The 21,687-nt window shown below is 53.4% G+C and overlaps 2 protein-coding genes across 3 annotated transcripts; one reads left to right on the forward strand and one right to left on the reverse strand.

The window, feature by feature from the left end:
* The first annotated feature begins 1,877 nt into the window (after positions 1–1,877).
* Rasgrp4 (RAS guanyl releasing protein 4) lies at positions 1,878–15,871 on the forward strand. Of its 2 annotated transcripts, XM_046440156.2 has the most exons (17): positions 1,878–2,009; positions 4,533–4,720; positions 5,090–5,195; positions 5,319–5,381; positions 5,925–6,056; positions 6,171–6,324; positions 8,066–8,239; positions 9,396–9,512; positions 10,179–10,454; positions 12,008–12,088; positions 12,166–12,270; positions 12,408–12,526; positions 12,636–12,780; positions 13,551–13,587; positions 13,670–13,804; positions 13,916–14,028; positions 14,704–15,871. In XM_046440156.2, exons 1-17 carry the CDS (start codon positions 1,987–1,989, stop codon positions 14,758–14,760), a joined length of 2,025 nt encoding a protein of 674 aa, XP_046296112.1. In that variant the 5' UTR covers positions 1,878–1,986; the 3' UTR covers positions 14,761–15,871. The 2 variants fall into 2 exon arrangements, with proteins under 2 accessions (XP_046296112.1, XP_058433571.1); XM_058577588.1 differs by having other exon boundaries at positions 1,878–4,720.
* Fam98c (family with sequence similarity 98 member C) lies at positions 15,837–20,688 on the reverse strand. The gene is made up of 8 exons (XM_046440157.1): positions 20,558–20,688; positions 20,314–20,462; positions 20,103–20,237; positions 19,485–19,690; positions 19,195–19,272; positions 18,999–19,115; positions 18,076–18,243; positions 15,837–16,172 (listed from the first exon to the last, which is right to left on the reverse strand). Exons 1-8 carry the CDS (start codon positions 20,620–20,622, stop codon positions 16,029–16,031), a joined length of 1,062 nt encoding a protein of 353 aa, XP_046296113.1. The 5' UTR covers positions 20,623–20,688; the 3' UTR covers positions 15,837–16,028.
* Between the last annotated feature and the right edge of the window lie 999 nt (positions 20,689–21,687).

Raw genomic sequence — 21,687 nt, forward strand, 5'->3', positions numbered from 1 at the left:
TCTAAATAAAAATATTTTAAAAAGGGCTGGGGATGCGGCTCAGTGGTTAAGTGCCCCTAGGTTCAATCCCCAGTACCAAAAAAAAAGAAGAGAAAATAAAGCTCTTTGGTTGAATTGACTAACATACTAGGTTTGGCAGAATCATACTATGACCCATTTATTCTTCCCTGAACACAACCCTACAAAATTTTACACTTTATGTTTATCAAAGCCAAGTGCTCAAATATTCACAGGAGGGCTAGGGATGTAGCTCAGTGGTAGAGTACCCCAATTAGTATGTGTAAAGCCCTGGGTTGATCTCCAGCACCAAAGAACTAAACAAAATAGTCACAGAGTCTTTATGCATAAGAGCCCTAAGGAAGCCAGGCACCAGAGGCATATGCCTGTAATCCCAGTGACTCTGGAGGCTGAGGCAGGAGGATTTCAAGTTTGAGGTCAGCCTGAGCAATTTAGCAAAGCCCTGTCTCAGAAATAAGTAAACAAATAAAAAGGGCTGGGGATGTAGCTTAGTGGTAAAGCACCCCTGGGTTCAATTTCTAGGACCCAAAACAAACAAACAAACAAATCAGCCCCAAGGGAGCAACTCCACTGTCCATCACAAGAAAACTGACCATTGTCACACAATGAAAGACTACAGACAGCAATGAAAGGAAGAAATTAGAATCAGAGAAAATAACATGGAAGAACTGTAAAGACAGTGTGCTAAATGAAAGAAAGCAGGTACAATACATGAGTGCAGACGTCTACAGCTCAAAACAGATAAGACTCTCCTGTTAGACATCAGACTCCTGGTAACTTGTGGCAGATGGTGCTGGGAAAGGCAACTGGGGACTTATGAAGAATGAAAGTGTTCTGTTTCTTGATTTGCGTGGAAGTCACTTGGGTTGGCTGGGTTGGTGACAGTTCATTAACCTAAATAACTTAGCAATATGTGCTCTTTTTGTGTATCTCAATTTAAAAAAAAAAAGTCAAGCATGACACATTTAGGTAAAAGAATAAAACACGCGTAGTCAAAAGAAAAGTCTGTTTCCATGGACATGCTTTTATGTACGTCAACGCTCAAATAACAACCCAGATAAAACCTAATAGCCCGTAATATTGGTCACTCCTGCCTAAGGGGGACAGAGGGAGGGAGGAAGCTTCCAGATTGCTTACCTCCACCTGTAATTAGATAACAGTCCACGGAGATAATATTTTAAAAGCCCTTAGAGCAGAGTCTGCTACATAGGAGGTACACACAAGGGCTGGTTACAAGAAGAGTAATAAAGGAAAAATGTTTTCCCAGGGTATCCTTAAAACCAGCCTAGAAACGCCAGGAAGATGGTTCACACCTGGCATCCAAGCCACTCAGTGGTGGAGGCAGGAGGATCACAAGTTCAAGGGCATCCTCAGCAACTCAGTGAGACCCGTCTCAAACTAAAAAATAAAAAGAGTTGAGGATGTAGCTCAGTGGTGGAGCACCCTGGATTCAATCCTCAGTTCACCTCCTCTCCAGGAAAAATAATAATAATAATAATAATAAACTAGGAATGAAAGAAACCGTAAAATAATTTTGCAAAGTATATGAGTTTCTATTCAAATCCTTGTGCTTCAAGGTCCACTTTATAGAAACACAGACTTTTCTTTTGAGTGTGTGTATGTATTTTTACACAGATTAGTCATGCTTTTTAAAAACTGCTTCTATTGAAGTGTGACAGTGACAGGTCTCAAGACCCAAAGATGGGGAGATAGCTAGAGAGCCGGCTGGGCTGGGGGGTGGGGGCCAGCAGCACCGGAAACCTCAGCCTGCAGGGATCCCCATGTGGGGGAGGGGAGCCTTTGGTCTCTCCCCAGCCTCTTCCTTCCCCCTGGCCTGGGGGTGGGTGGGGAGGGGCAGTTCCTCTTTCCTTCCCAAGCTCGGAGGAGGCCCAGCTCCCGAGGGGCTGAGAGCTGGAGTCCTGGTGAGGGGGGAGGAGCTGTCCCGCGAGGACCACCCCCCAAGGAAGTATGAATAGAAAAGACAGCAAGAGGTAAGGGGACCCTCCCCAGGAGCCAAGCCTGTGCGGGAAGGTTGGGGAGGCGCCGAGAGGGGCCAGGACGTCTGCCTCCTGTAGGATCAGGGGTGCCAGGGACAGATGCTCCAGGGAGCCCAGGGCCAGCTAGGGCCAAGGCTGCGTGCGCAGAGGCGCCTGCGGCTGACGCGCTCTCTCTCTCTGGACTTTGCTTCTCCCCTCACCGCCCTCCCCATTGCTCTTTGGGCTACGGTCCTCCCTGGGGTCTTCCTGGCTCCCCATCCAGTCGCTGCCCCCGACTGGAAACTCCAGCCTCCTCCTGCAGGGCCCTGCCCCAGGAGAGGGGTGTGTGATGCAAGATCAGCCGGTTCCCCTGCCTCTTAAACCACACCTGGCTGCTCCAGACACCTAGGGGGCTGCCAGTCCTCAGGTAGGGACCAAGTGGCTGCCACTGCCCCGGGGCTGTGGGATGGACTTCTAACTCTGGGAAAGCTTGCCCTCCGGTCCGCACAGAGATGGATGGTGATTGGGTCCCCAATCTAGGTGACCCCTCCAACCTCCCCCAGCATGATTCTGATGAGCAACTGGACTTCCCTCCCCATACCATTCAGTAGTTTAATGGTGGGATCCTAACTGCCTCATTGCTGGCTGTGTGACCTTAGGTAAGTTACTCAGCTTCTCTGGGTCTCAGTTTCTTCTATCAATAGAATAACTATAGATTGTATCTCAGAGGGGCCTCTAAGTCTTCAGTGAGACAGTCCAGACCACGGGTTCTCAAACTTGACCATGTGTCAGAACCAACCAGAGGGCTTATAAAATGCAGGTTGCTGGGGCTGGGGATGTGGCTCAAGCGGTAGCACACTAGCCTGGCATGCGCGGGGCGCTGGGTTCGATCCTCAACACCACATAAAAATAAAATAAAGATATGGTGTCCATCTAAAACTAAAAAATAAATATTAAAGAAAAAAATGCAAGTTGCTGGACTTACCCCTAGAGGTTTTGATTTGTGTGGGGTGGGGCCTAAGAATTTGTGTTTATATCAAGTTCCCAGGTGATTCTGTTAGAACTGATTGGGGACCATATTTCGAGAATCATTGATCTAGAAGGAGTGACCTGCTGGACATGGTGAACCATGCCTGTAATCCCAAAGGCTCTGGAGGCTGAGGCAGGAGGATCATTAGTTCAAAGTCAGCCTCAGCAACTTAGTGAGGCCCTAAGCAACTCAGTGAGACTCTGTCTCTAAGTAAAATATTTTTTAAAGGGCTGGGGATGTTGCTCAGTGGTTAAGGGCCCCTGGGTTCAATCCCTGGTGCCAAAAAAAAATTGGAGTGATCAGCCCTTGACCCGCTAGCTAATCAGTACTCAGTAATGCCCCCTATTATTCATCAACAGTCAGTGACAACTTACTGAGTCCTTAGGATGCACTGTCACCTTTGCCATGAGGGACTCCTGTTTCCAGTTTCACCCCAGCCACAGGCTCCTCCTCGGCCCCATCCCTCTTTCTCTCTGCATCTTAACCTCAGCTTTCCCACATCTGGGTCACTGACCAGCCTAGGCAAAAACTAAGTTTCATTACTTAGCACCTTTGAGGAGCCAGGCATCAAATGTTTATAATAAATTCCTGGGGACGGTCCAAAGATGACACTCAATTTACATATGAGGAAACTAAGGATCAGAGAAATTAAGTGACTCACCAAACGTCACACAGCCAGCAGAAATTTCTCGAACCCAGTTCTCTCCGACTCTAGAGTCTAAGTTTTGCTCCCTCCTCCTTTCTCCTGCCTCCTCTGTCTCTCCATTACCCTCTCTCCCCACCTGGACCAGGAGCCTCAGAGGAGCACAAGGCAAAGTTATTTTTAAACTTTCCTTGAAGCTGCCTTAGCTCCAGGGACCCCGCCTAGCTCTGGGGAGCTCTGGAGAGGTCATTTTGTACTGGTACTTCCTCTCTGGGTTCCAAATCTAGGCACCCAGCTGGAGGCTAAGACTCCAGAGCCTGTGAAGGGCCCTTCCTGAGGTAGAGTGGGGAGAAGAGAAGAGATGGAATCCCAGGGGCCTGCCTGAGGGAGGAGGCGCTGGAGACCAAAAGGGCATTCAGAAGAGTTGTCCTGAAGCTGACCCTCCCGTGTGTCCTCCCAGGGAGGACAGCAGTGATCCTAGGGGGTCTTGTGTCTTGATTTCCTGAGAGGTCAGGACAAATCCCAGGGGTCTGCCAACAGGAAATCTCTTCCATGATGACTTGAGACAGTTTTGTCCAGAGGAATTTGGGGGGAATGCCTGGAGGAGGGAGTTTTTAGGATTCCTTGGAGGGTCCTCAGTAGTCCTGGGGGCTTCTCCCTTGATTCCTTGGGGAATCTGGAATATTCCTGGGGGCTTCTCCCAGGAGTCTATGGTAGGTCAGCGGTCATCCGGGGACTTTACCTGTATTCCTGTAGGAATTTCTCCCATGGTACCTTGGGGCATTGGGGTCAAGAGGAATCTGAGGACCTGCCCAAAGGAGGGGGCTCTCATGCTTCCTGGGGGTGAGGGGATGTGCATCCACAGGAAATCCCACCAGGAATGCTCAGGGAAGGCAGGAGGCCGGGGCCGGCCCCGCCAGGCCCCTCGCCGCCACAAGACCTGCCCGAGTCCCCGGGAGATCAGCAAGGTCATGGCGTCCATGAATCTGGGCATGCTGGGCGAGGGCAGCTACAGTGAAGACGAGCTGCTGGAGAAATGCATCCAGTCCTTCGGTGAGTGTCGCCTCCCCGGCCAGCCTCCCCAGTCCCAGCCCTGCCAAGCACCCGCCTCTCTCAGCCTCAGCGTTTGGGGCTATACAATGGGTGTGGGGGATGAATCCCAATCGCTCCATGAAGGGTTGGAGAAACACCTGCGTTGCTTTTTCCTGGGACGAGGATGGGAGCAGGACTGGTGCCGTTTCCATCTCTGTGACATTGCTGGCCCATGCCTGGTGTGGACAAAAAACCAAGGCACAGAGAGGTTGAGGTGCTTGCCCAAGTTGATGCCAGCATCACTTGAACCTGACGGTCCACCAAGCTCTGGAGACTGTCAGTCCACGCCCAGGGCCCATTCAGACAGAGTCCCCCTTGCCCCCCTCCCAGACTCCAGTGGCAGCCTGCGCCGTGGGGACCACGTTCTCAACATGGTGCTGGCCATGCACAGCTGGGTGCTGCCTTCTGCTGAGCTTGCTGCCCGGCTGCTGGCTTTATATCCTCTGTGACCGTGACCGTGGCAGAGGGCGGAAGGGCAGAAACACAGAAGCCTGGGAGGAGGGGACGGGGGAGCGGGCAGGTCTGGACACTGGATAATGGAACCTTGACCGGAACTCAAGTACCAGGAGGCTGCAGAGGACACCCGGGAGCTGAGGCAGTTGCAGATCTGTCACTTGGTCAGGTAAAGCTGGGTCAGTCCTCTTCTCCCATATCCTGCCCTTCCCCCAATATCTCAGAGACTCCCCAGCACCACTCCCTAAAACCCCACTCGGAGACACCCTGGCTGGGTTCCTAAGACCCTCCCAGTTCTGCCCCTGAGAACCCCAACCTTTTGGAGACCCCCCCTACCAGATTCCACAGACCCTTCTGCCAGCTCTGATAGGCCTCCAGCTGATCCCCCAAACCCTACTTCCTACATACCCCAAGACCTACATACCCTAAGACCTCCTGACGTTATCTCCCCGCTAGAAACCCCAGGCTAGATCCTGAGACACCCCCACTGTCCTATTTCTGTGCAGTTCCACTTCCAAGAGATCCCCCCATCTACCTCCATAAATCTCCCCAACCCGTGTTGAGACCCCCTTCCTATCCCAGAGATCCCCCTGTCCTGGTGCCCCTCCAAAACCTGCCCTTCCCAAGACCCCCTGCACACATGTAGACCTCCCCACTTGGCATCTGGAGGTCCCTCAGCCCTGCCCCATGCCCCACCCTAACCTGTTCTCAGGTACTGGATGGCCCAACACCCAGAGGCCATGCGCCAGGAGCCCCAGCTAGAAGAGGTCATAGGTCGCTTCTGGGCCACGGTGGCCCAGGAGGGCAACTCAGCCCAGAGGAGCCTGGGAGATGCTTCCCACCTGTGAGCCTTCCCCATGTCCCCTTGCCTGCCCCACCCCCCTCCTGCCATCTCCCTTGGCATCCCCAGACCCTCAACTCTGAGCCACTCCAATACCCTGCCCCTCTTGGCCCCCAGCCTGAGCCCTGGTGGCCCTGGCCCCCCACCTCTCACGAGCAGCCCAGGCCTGGGCAAAAAATGCAAAGTGTCCTTGCTTTTCGATCACCTGGAGTCCGAGGAGTTGGCCCAGCACCTCACGTACCTGGAGTTCCGGTCCTTCCAGGCCATCACGGTGAGGACTCCCCTGGCCTTCAGTGCCCTTCTGGGACAGGGGGAAGATTGGGGTGGTGGGAGGATCCCTGCACGGATACCCAGCTGGGGTTCTTAAACTTCAAAGCTGGGAGCCAGAGGGTCCAGGAAAATGAGCCAGGTGGCTGAGCACAGCACCCTCGGTTCAGATGCCATCACCTCCTTCTTACCTGTGTAACACAGAACTAGTGTCTCAGCCTCTCTGGGAATCCTCCTTTGTAAAACAGAGGTCATAACCTTCCTTAGAGGTGGGAAAATTTAAAATCCCAATTACAAAATGCCTATTGTGGCTGGGTCCATTGGTGCACGACTATAATCCTAATGACTTGGGAAATTGAGGCAGCAGGATCACAAGTTTGAGGCCAGACTGGGAATTTAGTGAGACCCTGTTTCAAAAAATAAAAATAAAAAAGGGATGGCAATGTAGTTCAGTGGTAGAGTGTTCCTGCGGTACCAAAACCAAAAAACAAGCCTGCCAGGCTTGGTGGTGCACACCTGCAATCCAAGCATCAAGCATCTTGGGAGGCTGGGGCAGGAAGATCACAAGTTCAAAGCCAGCCTCTAAGCAACTTAGCAAGACCCTGTTTCAAAATAAACAATAAAAAAGGCTGGGGAGGTGGCTCAGTGGCTAAGCACCCTGGGTTCAAAGAAGAAAAGCCTAACCAGTACCTGGCACATAGTAAGTATTCAAAATATTTTCTTAATTATTCATTTAATCAACAAGCATTTCAATTCGTGGTGCCTCAGTTTCCTCATGTGTAAAAGGGAATGTCAGCAGTTCCCATCTTATAGGATATAGCACCTGGTCTAGAGTAAATCATACCTGGTGAACCATTTGAAATTGCCTTATTTTACCTACCCAAATGTCAGTTTTTAATTTTTTTTTTTTGGTACTGGGATGGAACTCAGGGGTACTTCACCAGTTGCTGAGGGTCTTGCTAAGTTGCCGAGGTTGACCCCAAATTTGCCCTCCTCCTGCCTTAGCCTTCCAATTGCTGGGATTACAGGTGTGTGCCACCACACCTGGCTCAAATGTCCATTTTCCTGTGCTTTAGTGTAGATACGTTAACTATTGCCATCTGGACATGATTGTTTCAAGGGAAGGAGAGAATCTGGTTCCCTAATGTGAAATTTTTCTGATTTTTTTGTGTGTGTGTGTGTATCAATATAACATGCAGATAGTGCAATGGATGTGGGTAAGAAACTATTGAGCAGAACAAGTAGAAGTCGGTTTCCAGTCCTTTTCCCCATCCTTCCCTTTGCTGTGTACGAGTCAGTTAAACAGTTAACAGCATATAGACTGGACTGGGCTGTATCTCAGCAACAGAGACTGACCGATTACTGCAAGGCCCTGGGTTCATCCCCAGCAGGGCCAATAATAATAACAATAATAATAATATTTTCAGCATATAGACTGGTTTCCTGTCCTAGCTCATGCCTGTGTCTTTGCCTCAACCGCCTCATCTTTAAAATGGGAATAACAGTACCCACCTTGTAGAGTCATGAAGATTAGATTATTTAATATGATAAAGTGCTCAGAGTAGTACCTGGCTTTATTTAAACATTTCTCTTCAGATTGAGGAGACATGTGGCAGCCTGTGGAGAGGCAAATGACAAAGTTTACAAAGGCTGACCAGGCTAGGACATCGGAAGTTACGGCTGCAAGGGGGATGGATGGCAAGTCAGGGCACTGCCTCCCCCCATAACACCCACCTCGCCCCCAGCCCCAGGACCTGCGGGGCTACGTTTTGCAGGGCTCCGTGAGGGGCTGCCCAGCCCTGGAGGGTTCCGTGGGCCTCAGCAACAGCGTGTCCCGCTGGGTGCAGGTCATGGTGCTGAGCCGCCCTGGACCTGCTCAGCGTGCGCAGGTGCTGGACAAGTTCATTCACGTGGCACAGGTGAGGCCCGCCTTTCCGCTCACTTTCTAGTTGCTTGCCCTGCGGCCAGGTAGTGACCTGACCCCTGGCGACCCAGCCTGCCCAAATTCCCAGGACCTTGGCTCCCGCAGGCCAACCGGGTGGTGACGTCGCGCAACTCCTAGCCACGCCCATCACATCACGTCCCACTCTGTCTCCACCCCCGAGGCCACAGTTAGTTTTTTTGTTGTTGTTGTTTTGTTTTATTGATTCTATTTTTTAAAACAGTTCGAGCTTTCTAACCCTTGATTAGGGCTTCTTCGGCCTTGATATCACCGCGTCAAACCCGCCTTGGCAGCTTGGCCTTGGACGTGACAGTTGATTAAGTCCCTCCGGGCGCCATCGTCCAAACCCCTTCGTCCCAGGGCGAAGGCAGCGTTGCCTCAAGTGCCCGCCTTTGCACCCGCCTGCACCCAGGCTCCTAGCTCCTGTCCCCAAGCCCCAGCGCTCAGTCTCTTTGGGACGGTGACTGCAACCCTCCCTCCCGCCCCGGCTCGCGCTGCGCCCCTCTGCTTCCCCTCCTTCTGGGAAAAGGGAAGCCCTCCGCCGTGGCCACGCCCCCTTGCGTACTTCCACGTAGGCCACGCCCTTCCTCTGGCAGCTTCCACCGCCCGCTTCCTCTTGCTGGGCCCTTTAGGCCTGGGGTTTCCTTGGTCTGAGCATCTTCCGTTCCCTCTCTCCAGGCGACCTCTGCCCTTGAACTTGGGAAAGGGGAAGGGGGGGATCTCGACCCCGCACCTACCTGGAATCTGTCTCACCTTCCCTTCCCACCCTGGTCCCGTTCCTTCATCTCAGCCTAGTCCCCAGCGTCTGCCCAGAGCCCTCACCCGGGGGGACTCTCAGAGCTGGCGGAATCCTCCCGCGCCTGTCTGAAGCACACCTGTCTGTCCAGCTCCCAGCACTTGCCTGGGGCTCGAACTCAGGGCCTCGAGCTTGCCCACCGGCTCTCCACCACAGCCACATCCCCGGGCTCTCCCCACACTTTCTAACCTCACATTCTCCACCCCCTGCCTGACAGCCACCTTCCTCACCGTCCCTTGCACACACTGGTCCACCCAACCCACCTGCCGTCATTTGAACTTGACCTTGCCTGTCCTTCTATGATACCTACCATCTCTGGCATCACCTCCCTTCCTAGAGACTCCGCCAGCTACAAAATTTCAACACACTGATGGCGGTCACAGGGGGCCTGTGTCATAGTGCCATCTCCAGACTCAAGGACTCCCAGGCCCACCTGAGCCCTGACAGCACCAAGGTGAGCTCCCAGATTCCACCTGAGGAACTGGCTGCCCCAAAGCCTGAGCCCCCAGGCCATCTGCATTCTTCCTCCGTGACCAGCATAGATAGCAGTGACCCTCTCTGTCCTCCACGGATCTAGTCCTAAGATGGGCTGTCAGGGAGGCCGGTGGGAGAGATGCTAACGGAGAACCAGCAGCCCAGGTGGCAAGCTGTCCCACATCCAAGATAACCAACATTTGTGCCACCAAAGGAGGAACATGGGGGGGAGTGTTTGGGAAGTGTCCAGGAAGAGTCAGTCATTCATGCATCCAGTGTGTGGCTAAGGGCAGGAAAATAGGCTGGATATGCCCAGGGAAGATTCTGTTGAACCCTGAAAGCTCAAGTTTAGGTGTTTGAGCTTCATCCAAAGGGCACTGGGGAGCTACGGCAGATTTGAGAGTGATGCCAGCACCCGTGATCAGATTCAATTTTGTGAGACCTCATTCTAACTTGGGGAATGGGGTGATAGTAGAGCCTCTCTGAGTTGGAGACCCAAGAGGAAAAGCAGTTTGGGGAAATACTGAGGCCAGTGTGGGATACAGAAGGGGCTCAGGAGGTTTCGAAAGGGTCCCTGGGGGTCTGGAGCCTAGAGGGGCGCAGGGAACATAATGGCTCTTCCTGATGACGTGTTCCTCCCACCCAGGCCCTGCTGGAGCTGACAGAGCTTCTCGGCTCCCACAACAACTACGCCCGCTACCGCCGCACCTGGGCTGGCTGCAGCGGCTTCCGGCTGCCTGTTCTGGGTGTGCACCTCAAGGACCTGGTGTCCCTGCACGAGGCACATCCTGACCGGTTACCAGACGGCCGCCTGCATCTGCCCAAGTTGAACAGCCTCTACCTGCGGCTGCAGGAGTTGGCAGCCCTCCAGGGACAGCATCCCCCCTGCAGCGCCAACGAGGACCTGCTGCATCTGCTCACCGTGAGCTTCCCTGCTCTGCCCAGTGTGGGCCCCCAGAGGCTGGGCCTGGGGGTACTGAGACTGAGGGTCCTGAACCTGTAAAGCTCTGCAGGACCAGACGGTGCTGTGTGACATTGGGCAGGTTATTTAACCCCTTAGCCTCAGTTTCCTTATCTAGAGAGTGGGAATAATAGGACCCACTTCAGAGGATACTTGAGAATTGACTAATAAATGATTAATATAAAGTACTTAAAACAGAATCTGGAGCCGGCTGCAGTGGCACATGCCTGTCATCCCAGCAGCCCCAAACACTGAGGCAGGAGGAGCACAGGTTCAAAACCCAACCTCAGCAAAAAGCGAGGCACTAAGCCACTCAGTGAGACCCTGTTTCTAAATTAAAAAATACAAAATAGGGCTGGGGATGTGGCTCAGTGGTTGAGTGCCCCTGAGTTCAATCCACAGTGCCCCCCCCAAAAAAAAAAAAAAAAAACAGACTCAGGAATACAGGAGTACAGTGAGCTCTATGTATGTGAGGTCATTTTTTCCCTGGATTCCTCTGACTCAGGTGTCCACTGACCTGAGCTCCAGGACTGCTCTGGGCTTTTGTACTCCTGAACCAAGGTTCTGGACACTAGTTCACAATTTGACATAATCAGAATCTAGGCAAAAAGTTAACCGTTGTTGATCACTTCCTCTGTGCCAGTTGTCACTTCAGGATACCTCACAACCCTATGAGGTGGAAACCCTTATTGCACCCATTCTGTGGGCTGGGAAACTGATGCCCAGAGATACCTCACATACTTTGGATTCAATCCCCAGTATGACCCCACCACACCCACCCCCAAAAAAGAGACAGAAGGTGACAGCAGGACATTAAACCATGAAACAAAGCAGGGACTCTTGGAAGCAAGGGTCCTGCACAGGTCGCTGGCTTGTGAAGCCTGCTCTGCCCTAAGATGACTGGTGCCTGAGACCCTTTTCTTTCTTTATTCTTTTTTTTTTGGTGGAGGGTGGTTGAACTCAGGGGCACTGGACCACTGAGCCACATCCCCAGCCCTATTTTATATTTTATTTAGAGACAGGGGCTCACTGAGTTGCTTAGTGCCTTGCTTTAGCTGAGGCTGGCTTTGAACTCTGATCCTCCTGCCTCAGCCTCCCTAGCTGCTGGGATCACAGGCGTGCGCCCAGACTGAGACCCCTTTCTTTGCTGGTTGTGAAAGGCCATCCCTCAGCCCCAGTGTTTACTGAGCACCTGCTGGGAGCCAGGCCCAGCTTCGGGCACCCGGAACATGGCGGAGGGCAAGTCAGCAAACAGTGGCCTTCTGGGGGGCAGACATTCTGGGGGCCAAAGCCACTCCAGCCAAGTCAGGAAGGCTCTCCGCCTCTAGATGACAAGTGCCACGGAGAAGAGAGAAGGCAAAAAGGGCGCGGAGGGAGATGGGACTGGGTCTTTAATAAGGACATCAGGAGAGTGGGAGGTGCTGGGCAGGTCTGGGGTCTCCCCAAGAGGCAGGCATGTGGGCTGAGGTTGGGGGACAGTGACAGAAGGCTGTGTCCCACCCCACCCACCCCAGCTCTCCCTGGATCTCTTCTACACGGAGGACGAGATCTACGAGCTGTCCTACGCCCGGGAGCCCCGCTGTCCCAAGAGTCTGGTGAGACCTAACCCCTGACCTCTGACCCCTGCCCGAGCCTGTTAAGTGTCTAACTGTGTGCCTCTGTCCCCCTCCAGCCGCCCTCTCCCTTCAAAGCACCTGTGGTGGTCGAGTGGACCACCGGTGTGACACCCAAGCCAGACAGGGTCACCCTGGGTCGACACGTGGAACAGCTGGTGGAGGTGAGGAGGGACTGGGCCCCCATAGGTGGGTGCCAGGAGGGGACTCCCGTATAGTCCTGTGTGTCAGGAGGGATCCAGGACCCTGGGGCTGGGCCTCATCCCCTGACTCACCCTGTCCCTCCCTTGCTCCTCCAAAGTCCGTGTTCAAGAATTATGACCCTGAAGGCCGCGGCACCATCTCTCAGGAGGACTTTGAACGGCTGTCGGGCAACTTCCCCTTCGCTTGCCACGGGCTGCACCCGCCCCCCCGCCAGGGGTAAGTGCCCTGACTCCTGGGGCCCCCAAAGCAGAGGACTCTGGGGTTGCTAGGACTGGGGGCCTGGGGAGGAAGGGACAGTCGTGCTGAGGTGTCGTCTCTACCCCAGGCGTGGCTCCTTCAGCAGAGAGGAGCTGACGGGGTACCTGCTGCATGCCAGCGCCATCTGCTCCAAGCTGGGCCTGGCCTTCCTGCACACCTTCCACGAGGTCACCCTGCGCAAGCCCACCTTCTGTGACAACTGCAACGGCTTTGTAAGCACTGTGTCCTGTTGGCACCCCTAGGGCCCATCTACCCTAGGCATCGGAGCTGGGACTTGAGAGCTGGCCCTGCCTTGGAGGGTGAAGGGTCCCCACAGTCAGATAATCCCCCAATTCCAGAAAACTCCCACTAAATATTAAATACACTAAATACTGAATGCTCCAGTCAGAATAATCTCCAAATTCTAGATAATGCCCAAATCCAGATATAATCTCACCCAAATCCTGTATAATCTCTACCCTGGACAACCACCAAACCCCGGATAATACCTAAAGCCCTGGGTAATCTCCAGAACAAACCTGGGTGGATCGTGTCCAAACAGAATCCATCTCCAGCTCTCTAGACTCCACACCATCCAAGGTCTGAACAATTTCCAAATTCAGAGCCTCCTCAAACTCTTGATGGAGGACCGATCTCTCTGTCTCCAAACTGAGACTTACGTCACAAACCTTGGGTCACCTCCCAAATTCACCAGCCACAGTCTGTACTGAGCACCTTCCCTATGACAAGCCATGCCAGGCCTGGGACATCTCAGGAACAATAGATACGGTCCTTGCCTGTAGAACATGCATTCCATAGTTCACCGAATTCTAATATCCTGCTCGGCTCCCCAACTTCAGGTAGCTGCAGGTTCCTTTAATTCCAGTTAAATTCTCAAATTCTTGAAAAATTTTCAAACCTGGTGACTTGCACAGTTCTATCCTGTCCCTTCAGCCCACGCCCTCCAGCCTGTCATCTGAACCAGCTCTGCTTTCTCTTCCAGCTCTGGGGTGTCACCAAGCAAGGCTACCGCTGCCGGGGTGAGTGGGTCGCCCTCCAGCGGGAGGGTGCTGGGACCCACAGACTGGAGGATGGAGGGTACTAACCACTCCCGTCCCCCAGACTGTGGCCTCTGCTGCCACAAACACTGCAGGGACCAAGTGAAGGTGGAATGTAAGAAGAGACCAGGGCCCAAGGGTGACGCAGGACCCCCAGGAGCCCCTGTCCCACCCACACCACCTCCTCATGCCAGCTCTGGTAAGTCCCAGGGCATGGCAGTGCTGGGAAGGGGGCTGGTGGATGGGGTTCATTTCCAAGGTCATGGGTCTTTCCCATCATGCCAACGTCCCTTCCACCATCACTCCACAGACGCTGAGGAGAGTCTGTCCTACACTCTCTCCCTGGAACCTGAGACTGGGTACCACCTTTGCCATGCTTGGACCCAGACAGAGTCCCCACACCCTTCCTGGGAACCAGAGACGGTAAGCAGGAACTGCGCTCTGCCCCAGCTGGCCATCTGGGAGAGACCAGACAGGTCTGGGGACTCACAGGAAAGTGAAAATATGCAAAAGTCCCCCATTGCTTGGTGGGAGGGGATGGATACTGGCTAATTTATAATGTTGACAGGAAAACAGAAGTTTCAATATGTTGGGGGGGGAGTAACCACTAGAACAGAAAAAGGGTTTAGAGAGAGGGCGAAAAACAAAAACAAAAACACTAAGAAGGCAAGAATAATGCTGAGCACAGTGGCGCACGCCTGTAATCTCAGCAGCTCGGGAGGCTGAGGCAGGATGATTGAGAGTTCAAAGCCAGCCTCAGCAATTTAGGAGGCCTTAAGCAACTCAGTGAGACCCTGTCTCTAAATAAACTATATAAAAGGGCTGGGGATGTGGCTCAGTGGTTAAGTGCCCCTAAGTGTTCAATTCCTGATACAAAAAAAAAAAAAGAAGAAAGTCAAATGTATCAGGAGCTACAATAAATATTAGTGGAGTAAATTCCACTCTTTAAAAGCAGAGACTCTTATATCAGGTTTAGGGAAAAAAAAAAAAACCAAAATCCACAAAACCCAGGGTCCATTCGTTCATCGCTGAGCTGGTCTGGGGGAGACCCTCTTCCCCACATCTGACACCCCCTCACTACTATCTTCCTCCTTCCAGGTCTCCTCCCCAGAGCCAGTCCCACCACCCACCTCCTCCTCCAAGCCAGATTCCTAGACATCATCTTGGGCTCGTCTCTCCCTCACGGCCCCCACCCCAGGACCCCCAGACATCCCCTTCTCCACACCCACAGGGTCTTTGATGACGCATCCATCATCACTTGACCTCCCAGAAAAGTTCTTTTCTTCCCTTGTGTGGCAGGAGCTATTAATCCCACTCCATTTCCCACACGTAGCATGTGCGGCTCAGTATTGGGGGCATGTAGACCAAGGCTCACCGTCGCCCGAATCTCCACTCACAAGGTTAGGAGGGAGGCTGGCGAGGTCAGGCTGCTGGCCAAGGGAGCAGAGCTCCCAGGGTAGGAGGCAGGACGCAAACCTGGTCCGCTAAGAGTGAAGCTGCAGACCTGAGCGCAGTGCCCCGTGGACAGCCAGTGTGAGTGAAGGGTGGACAGAGCTCCAAACTGGGGTGGCAGAGACAGGGGAAAGGGGGTGGAACTGTGGGCCTGTGAACCCCCCCAAAAAAAGCCAGTCCTCACGGTGACCCACAGAGCTCTGCACTCTGACCCTCACCTCTCTGACCCCACCCCCGCCTCCCACCCCTTTACTCATCCTGCTTCTGCCACCCTGGCCTCAGTATACCTTGAACATTCCCCAAAGAATCCTACCTCAGGGCCTTTGCACTACCAGGAAGGCTCCTCCCCAGGGCCCCATGTGGCTTTTTTTCTGAAACAGTGCTCAAGGCACACTTCTGACCATTTCAGAGACCTGCATCTCCCTGTTCCCCACCCCATCCTGCCTCCCAGCATTATTTTTCTCCGTGGTGCTTCCTCTGTGTGACAGATTCACATTCCACCTATATTTTGTGAAATGTCCCTTCCTCCTCACCAGAAATGTTAGCTGTCTTTCCCTATGGTGTCCCCATGCCTAGAACAGAACTGGCACACTGGGGACACAGGATAAGTGTTTACCCCATGCCTCGATGTGCCCTCCCCACGCCCACAGGAAGGGAAAGGGTGTCATGGAAAGGCAGAGGACCCTGTGCATCAGAGCAGTGGGGCCTGTCCAGACGCAGGGCAGGGCCTCCCTGCCCAAGGCCACGCGCCCCTGGCCAGGCCTCCACAGAGACGGTCCTACAGCCATCAAAATTAAATTTATTTTCCAGGGAACATTGTTCTTGGCATTGAGAGGTGGACGGGCACAGGACATTTGGGGGCCTCCAGAACCAGGGGATGGGGACTTAGGGGCCGGTACCAAGGGACCCCCAAACTGACTCCCAGGGGTGACTGGCGCCTGGGCATCTCCCGGAGCCCCGCCCCCGGCCCTTTACTTCTTCTTCTTCTTGCGGCCCCAGCGCTGGCGGCTCGCTTTCCCCCCACCGCCGACGTCCCTCCGGCTCTGCCAGCTGGGCATGGGGGCCTCCAGCTCGTTGGGGCGGCCACCCCGGTCCGGCATTTCACCCATAAGCACCTAAGAATAGATCAGACTCGACTTTCAGAGGAAAAAAATAGAAATTGTGGACAAGGGGTCCAGAGAGCAATGGAACAGCATGAGATTCAAGAAGGAAGGGCAGGGGCTGGGGCTGGGGCTCAGCGGTAGAGCGCCCGCCTCGTACCTGTGAGGCACTGGGTTCAATCCTCAGCACCACATGAAAACAAATACATAAAATAGAGATATTGTGTCCGTCTAAACTAAAAAATAAAAATAAAATAAAAAGAAGGAAGGCAGATGGTGACTATTTGGGTAGTGGCTGGGGAGAAGGGGACAGACTGATGGAAGACAAGAGCATCCAGCTTTTAAACTGGCTTCAAAGGTCATCAGAAAGTGGCGGAGTGTGGGGGTGTACACTGAAATCTGGCAGCTCAGGAGGCTGAGGCAGGAGGATCACGAGTTCAAAGCCAGCCTCAGCAACTTAGTGAGGCCCTAAGCAACTTGGCAAGACCCTGTCTCTAAATAAAACTTATTTAAAAAAAAGGTGGGGGGATGTGGTTAAGTACCTAAGGCCCGTGGGTTCAATCCTGGTACAAAAAATAAAAATAAAAAAGTGGGGACCTCAGAAAGAGGAAAATAAAGAGAAAGATAGCAAAGGTCCAAGTCCCCACCCATATTAATGAGAGCCCCTCAACTCTATTTCATATATGGGCTTTGTGTAACATTTCCAGCATGTCCAGTGTTTGTTTCCCTAAATATCCATTATTTGTCCACGCGTGGTGGCACACGCCTATGATCCCAGTGACTCAGGAGGCTGAGGCAGAAGGATCACGAGTTCAAAGCCAGCCTCAGCAAAAAGTGAGGTGCTAAGCAACTGAGAGAGACCCTGTCTCTAAATAAAATACAAAATAGGGCTATGGATGTGGCTCAGTGGTTGAACACCCCTGAGTTCAATCCCTGGTACTGAGAAAAAAAAATCCATTATTTGCTCATTGCAAGTTTAAGACTACTTTAGAGGGGCTGGGGCTGGGGCTCAGTGGTAGAGCACTTGCCTGGCATGTGTGAGGCACTGGGTTTGATCCTCAACATTACATAAAAATAAATAAATAAAATAAAGGTCTATTGACAACTAAAAAAAATATTTAAAGACAACTTTAGAGAGGTATAAAGCTAAATTCTCAACCACTTAAACAGAGTCTATTTGTTTTTAAAAACGTTAAGCTGGTGGATGGGGTGATGCACACCTGGAATCACAGTGACTTGGGAGGCTGAGGCAGGAGGATCAAAAGTTTGAGGTCAGCCTCAACCACTTAGTGAGACCCTGTCTCAAGATAATGGGAGTGTAACTCTCAGGCAGAAATCCCCTAGGTTTCATCCCCAGTCTCGGGGGAGTGGCAGGGGGGTGGTAAACCAGTTGCAGTGGCACACACCTGTAATCCCAGCAACTCAGGAGGCTGAGATAGGAAGAAGGATGCCAAGTTTGAGGCCAGCCTCAGCAATTTAGTGAGATTCTGTCTCAAGATAAAAAATAAAAAAGGACTAGAGATTTAGCTCAGTGGTAGAGCACCTGTGAGTTCAATCCCAAACAATGCAAAAAAAAAAAAGAAGTTAAAAACTCATAGACAGGGTAAGGTACAGGGGATAGAGTTTAAACAGCTGGTGAGGTGGGCAATAGCTCAGTAAACAGCTGGATTTTGTAAATAGCTGGACCTTGTTTCAGAGCACTAGAGAGCCACAGTACAGTTTTGAACTGGGAAAGTCCATGATCAGATTTTTGAGTTTTAAGGTCCTTCTAGCTGCCATGTGAAGGGGGGTTGCTTAGAGGTGGTCAGTCCAGAGGCCAAGAACCAGGGAGCGAGAGGTCAGGTGTGGACAGGGCAAAGGCTGAAAGGCCAATTTGAAGGCCAGGGATGTCAGAGACCTTCCCCACCCAGGTGCCCACCTTGTTGATGGCACAGCTGGTCCCCTGGCGGGCAGCCTTGCTAGTTGCTGGGACCAGGCGAGAAAGGTCAGCTCGGGCAGCCAGAACATGCGCGATGCAGACGTCTGACTCCGGGCTCAAAACCTCTCGAATTGGCATCAACACTGCCTTCATGGCCTTTCCTTGAGCCTGGAGGGGCAGAAAACAGGAAGAAGGTGCCCAAGAGCCTCCCTGGGTGGGATGTCATCTTGGAAGTGTCCCTTTCCCACTAAGGCCTCTGCATGCTTTGTATGTGGTTCATGCACTGGACACTTGGTCCACAGTGTAATGGTATTAAGAAATGGCGTAATCGTTAAGAAGTCGAGTCTAGGGGAATCATAAGGTCACAGGGACACCACCCTTAGGAGTGGTTAATGCAGTCCAGTGGGAGTAGGTTAGACCTCGCTGCACTGGACTAGTTACCAAGAGAGCTCACTTTATAACAAGTGAGATTCCCCATGTTTTGTTCTTTTCTACATGTGCCTGATTGCCACTCTTACAGGTACCCCCACTCTGTGATGCCACACAGTATGGGCTCTGACCATATTTGACTGCCCAAACTTGAACTTTTCAGCCTGTAAAACCATAAGTGACAATAAACCTCCTTATAAAGTACCCAGTCACAGGTACTTTGTCATGGCAACAAGAAACAGACTAAGATAGCATCACTGCCCACACCTCTCTCCAAGGGGTATAGTTCTGAAGACACTCCCAGCTCAGAGCTGGGAATTCTAGAATTCCCTGAAGGCTTGAGATTCTAGAAGCCCCAGATCTTACAAGATTCTAAAATGGTCTGGGCCTCAGAACTTCCAAGAGGATAATATTCCTGGCCCTCATTCCTCCACCTCACAGTTGTGGCCCCCACAACTAGGCCTCCTGCTCCTTCCAGTGTCCTGTGCCCACACCTTTGCCCGATCACTCCAGTGGAAAGCAGATGTCGTGAGGTCCAGGCGCTTGAGGAGGAGGCAGCGACGGCAGTAGTACTGATCTGCCAAGCTTCCGGATAGAGACTCCAACGCTTTCTGGAAGAAAAGGTCTGTCACACCCGGACCCCTCTCACTCCCGTGTCTGGATGTCACCTATAACTGTACATAGTCTTACCCATTGGGGTGCGTTCAGTGGGTAGCTGAGGAGGGGCTGCATGTACCCTGGGGGCAGGGAAGGCAGCAGCTCTGAAATCTGATGGGAGAAGAGAGGTCAACTGAAGCAGAAACAGGATGAACCCCTCCACGGGCCCCAGTTCCCCTCGACCCCGAGGACCCAGGCCACAGAACCAAGAATGGTGGCCTCAGTTCTAAAAACACAGCTATGTGATTGGGACACTCCCGCTAGGGCTTAGGGCTCCTTTTGGAAAGAAGAGCCAAGGAAGACGGGGTGGCTCCGGTCTCTACCTTGGCATGTAGCTCCCGCAATATCTGGCTGGCTTGAGTCCCTGGCATGGGTCTGGGCAGCCCCAGGGCTTGCAGGATGAGGACCAGTTCCTGGACCGTGCCAGCTTCCTCTTCTGCCCCGTCCCCAAGGGGCGTCACTGAGCTGGAGTCCAGCAGGGGGCGCAAGCACAAGAGGCGGGCAGCCTGGAGCTCAGAGCAGAGAAAGCCTGGAAACAGGAAAGGGATCCGTGCAGGTGCAGCGGAGGTGGACTGGGCCCCGCCACCTTCCAGCCCCTGCCCACCTGGAACACTGGCTCCGCCTCCAGAAGAAGCTTCACCCACTAGAGGCCGGGTGTCCCCCGAATTCGACTCCCGCCCACTTCAAAACAACCTGCGCTGCTCCATCTAACTAAACCCACTGGCGCTTCCAGAGTCTGTCGTCAAAATTCTAGCCCTGCCCACGTCGGGGCTCTCGGCCGGCCCCAGCGCTGGCCCCACCCACTTCGGACCCTCTGGCCCGCCCTAAAATTCTGACCACGCCTCCCTGGGAACCCGGACCCTCCATCAATGTTCCGAGCCCGCCCGCTCCGGAGCCCCTAGCCTCGCCCACTCCCGCATCCCGGGGCCGCCGCGGCTCACGCAGCAGGCGCAGGCCGGCGCCGGGTTCCCGCAACGCGGCCTCGCGGCCTTCGCCGCAGAGCGCGCGATCCGGGCAGTGCAACGCCCGCAGCAGTCCCGCCAACTGCCGCAGGAATCCCTCGTCGGCGCCGGGGCCTGCAGAAGGAGGGAGGAGTCAGGGCGCGGCCGAGCCCGCGGCTCCCCGCCTCCCGCCCCGCGGCTCCGTCCGCACCGTTGCCGACGCTTAGCACTTCTGCACCCTCCTCTCGCGGCTCCTCCAGAGTGCCCAGTGTCACCAGCTCCGCTGCCAGCCGCGCGCACAGCGCCCTGAAGCCTGGGCATGAGGGGCCCCTTGATGCCACCTCCGGGAAGTCCCCATACCTGCGGCGGGGGGTGGGTCAGTGCGATTCCTTCTCCGTCGGAGTCCTGAGTTAAACCGCTCTCCTGTCCCCCAGCCACACCACACACCGCCTTACCCCAGAGCTCGCAGGTCCCGGGCCACTGCGGCCCCCTCCTGCGCCTCTGCCTCCGCCCCCTCCATGGAAAAGTCGCCTTGGTGCCGGACTCGCGCCCCCTTCCGGCCGGTGGCAGGCTCCGCCCCAGGAGCGCCGCGCGCACCGCCACCGGACAGCGCAGGGTGGCGGCCCGGGCCAGTCAGCCTCTTGTCGAGAAAGGACTTCAGCGCTCCAATTGGCGCAGAAGGAGGCAGAACCCGCCCCCAAGTCCGCCCTCACCGCCCTTCAGGTAACCTGTCTGGGCTGTAAATTTCAGAGCGTTGGCTCAGGATCCCAGCTGTCGCGACAAGCTAATAAGTGTCTCTACTGTGGCTACATAAAAGCAGTTTGGGCCTCCTTTTTCTCAGTCTCCCTTGGTGGCCTTCTGATCTTCATGCATCCCAGTCTAGATGTTCTTCACACTTCACACAACTCCCGTCTCAAATCCTGAACCTTGCTTCCTCCTCTTCCTTATGAATGAAGTCAAAGATCTAGCTATTTCAGCTAACCTCTCACACCCGCTCCCCCACCTAGGCCCTCCTCAGCTATCCCAGTGTGCCCTTAGGCCCTCAACCCCCACTTCTCTAGGCCTTTGAGTGATGGAGCTGGGGCAATCCATGGCCTTCGTGAATAAGAGATTGCACCCAAGGAGGCAGGAAAACAGGATTAGGGTTTGACTCTGCCCCTCACCAGTTCCTGCCAAACTGCTTTCCATCTGTATAATAGGGATAATAATATAGTACCTACTCTTAGTTGTTTATGAGAATTAATTAGTCCTTATGTAAAAAGCACGAGGGTACTCAATTAAGAATAACAACGATGGCATTGAGTAATTCAGTTGTGCTACTAGGCTAAGTATCTTATCCCTATTTTACATAGAAGGTTCAGAGAATGTAAGTTACTTGGTGAATTCATGGTGGTGCCAAGACTCAAAGATCTAATTCCAGATTCCATGCTTTTAAACCCCTGAGCCTGTTATTGCTGCTGATGATTTTGTTTCTATCATTAAACATCATAGGTCCAGTTCTTATCTCTGATTGTCCTCCTTCTCTGGAAGTAGGTGAGTTGGGAGCCCCAGGATAGAACAAGGGTCAGAACCGGTCCCTGCAGAG

Source organism: Marmota monax, unplaced genomic scaffold, assembly GCF_021218885.2.
Source record: "Marmota monax isolate L192 unplaced genomic scaffold, Marmota_monax_Labrador192_F-V1.1 WCK01_AAM20220418_F8-fsc00228, whole genome shotgun sequence".
Classification (NCBI taxonomy): domain Eukaryota; kingdom Metazoa; phylum Chordata; class Mammalia; order Rodentia; family Sciuridae; genus Marmota; species Marmota monax.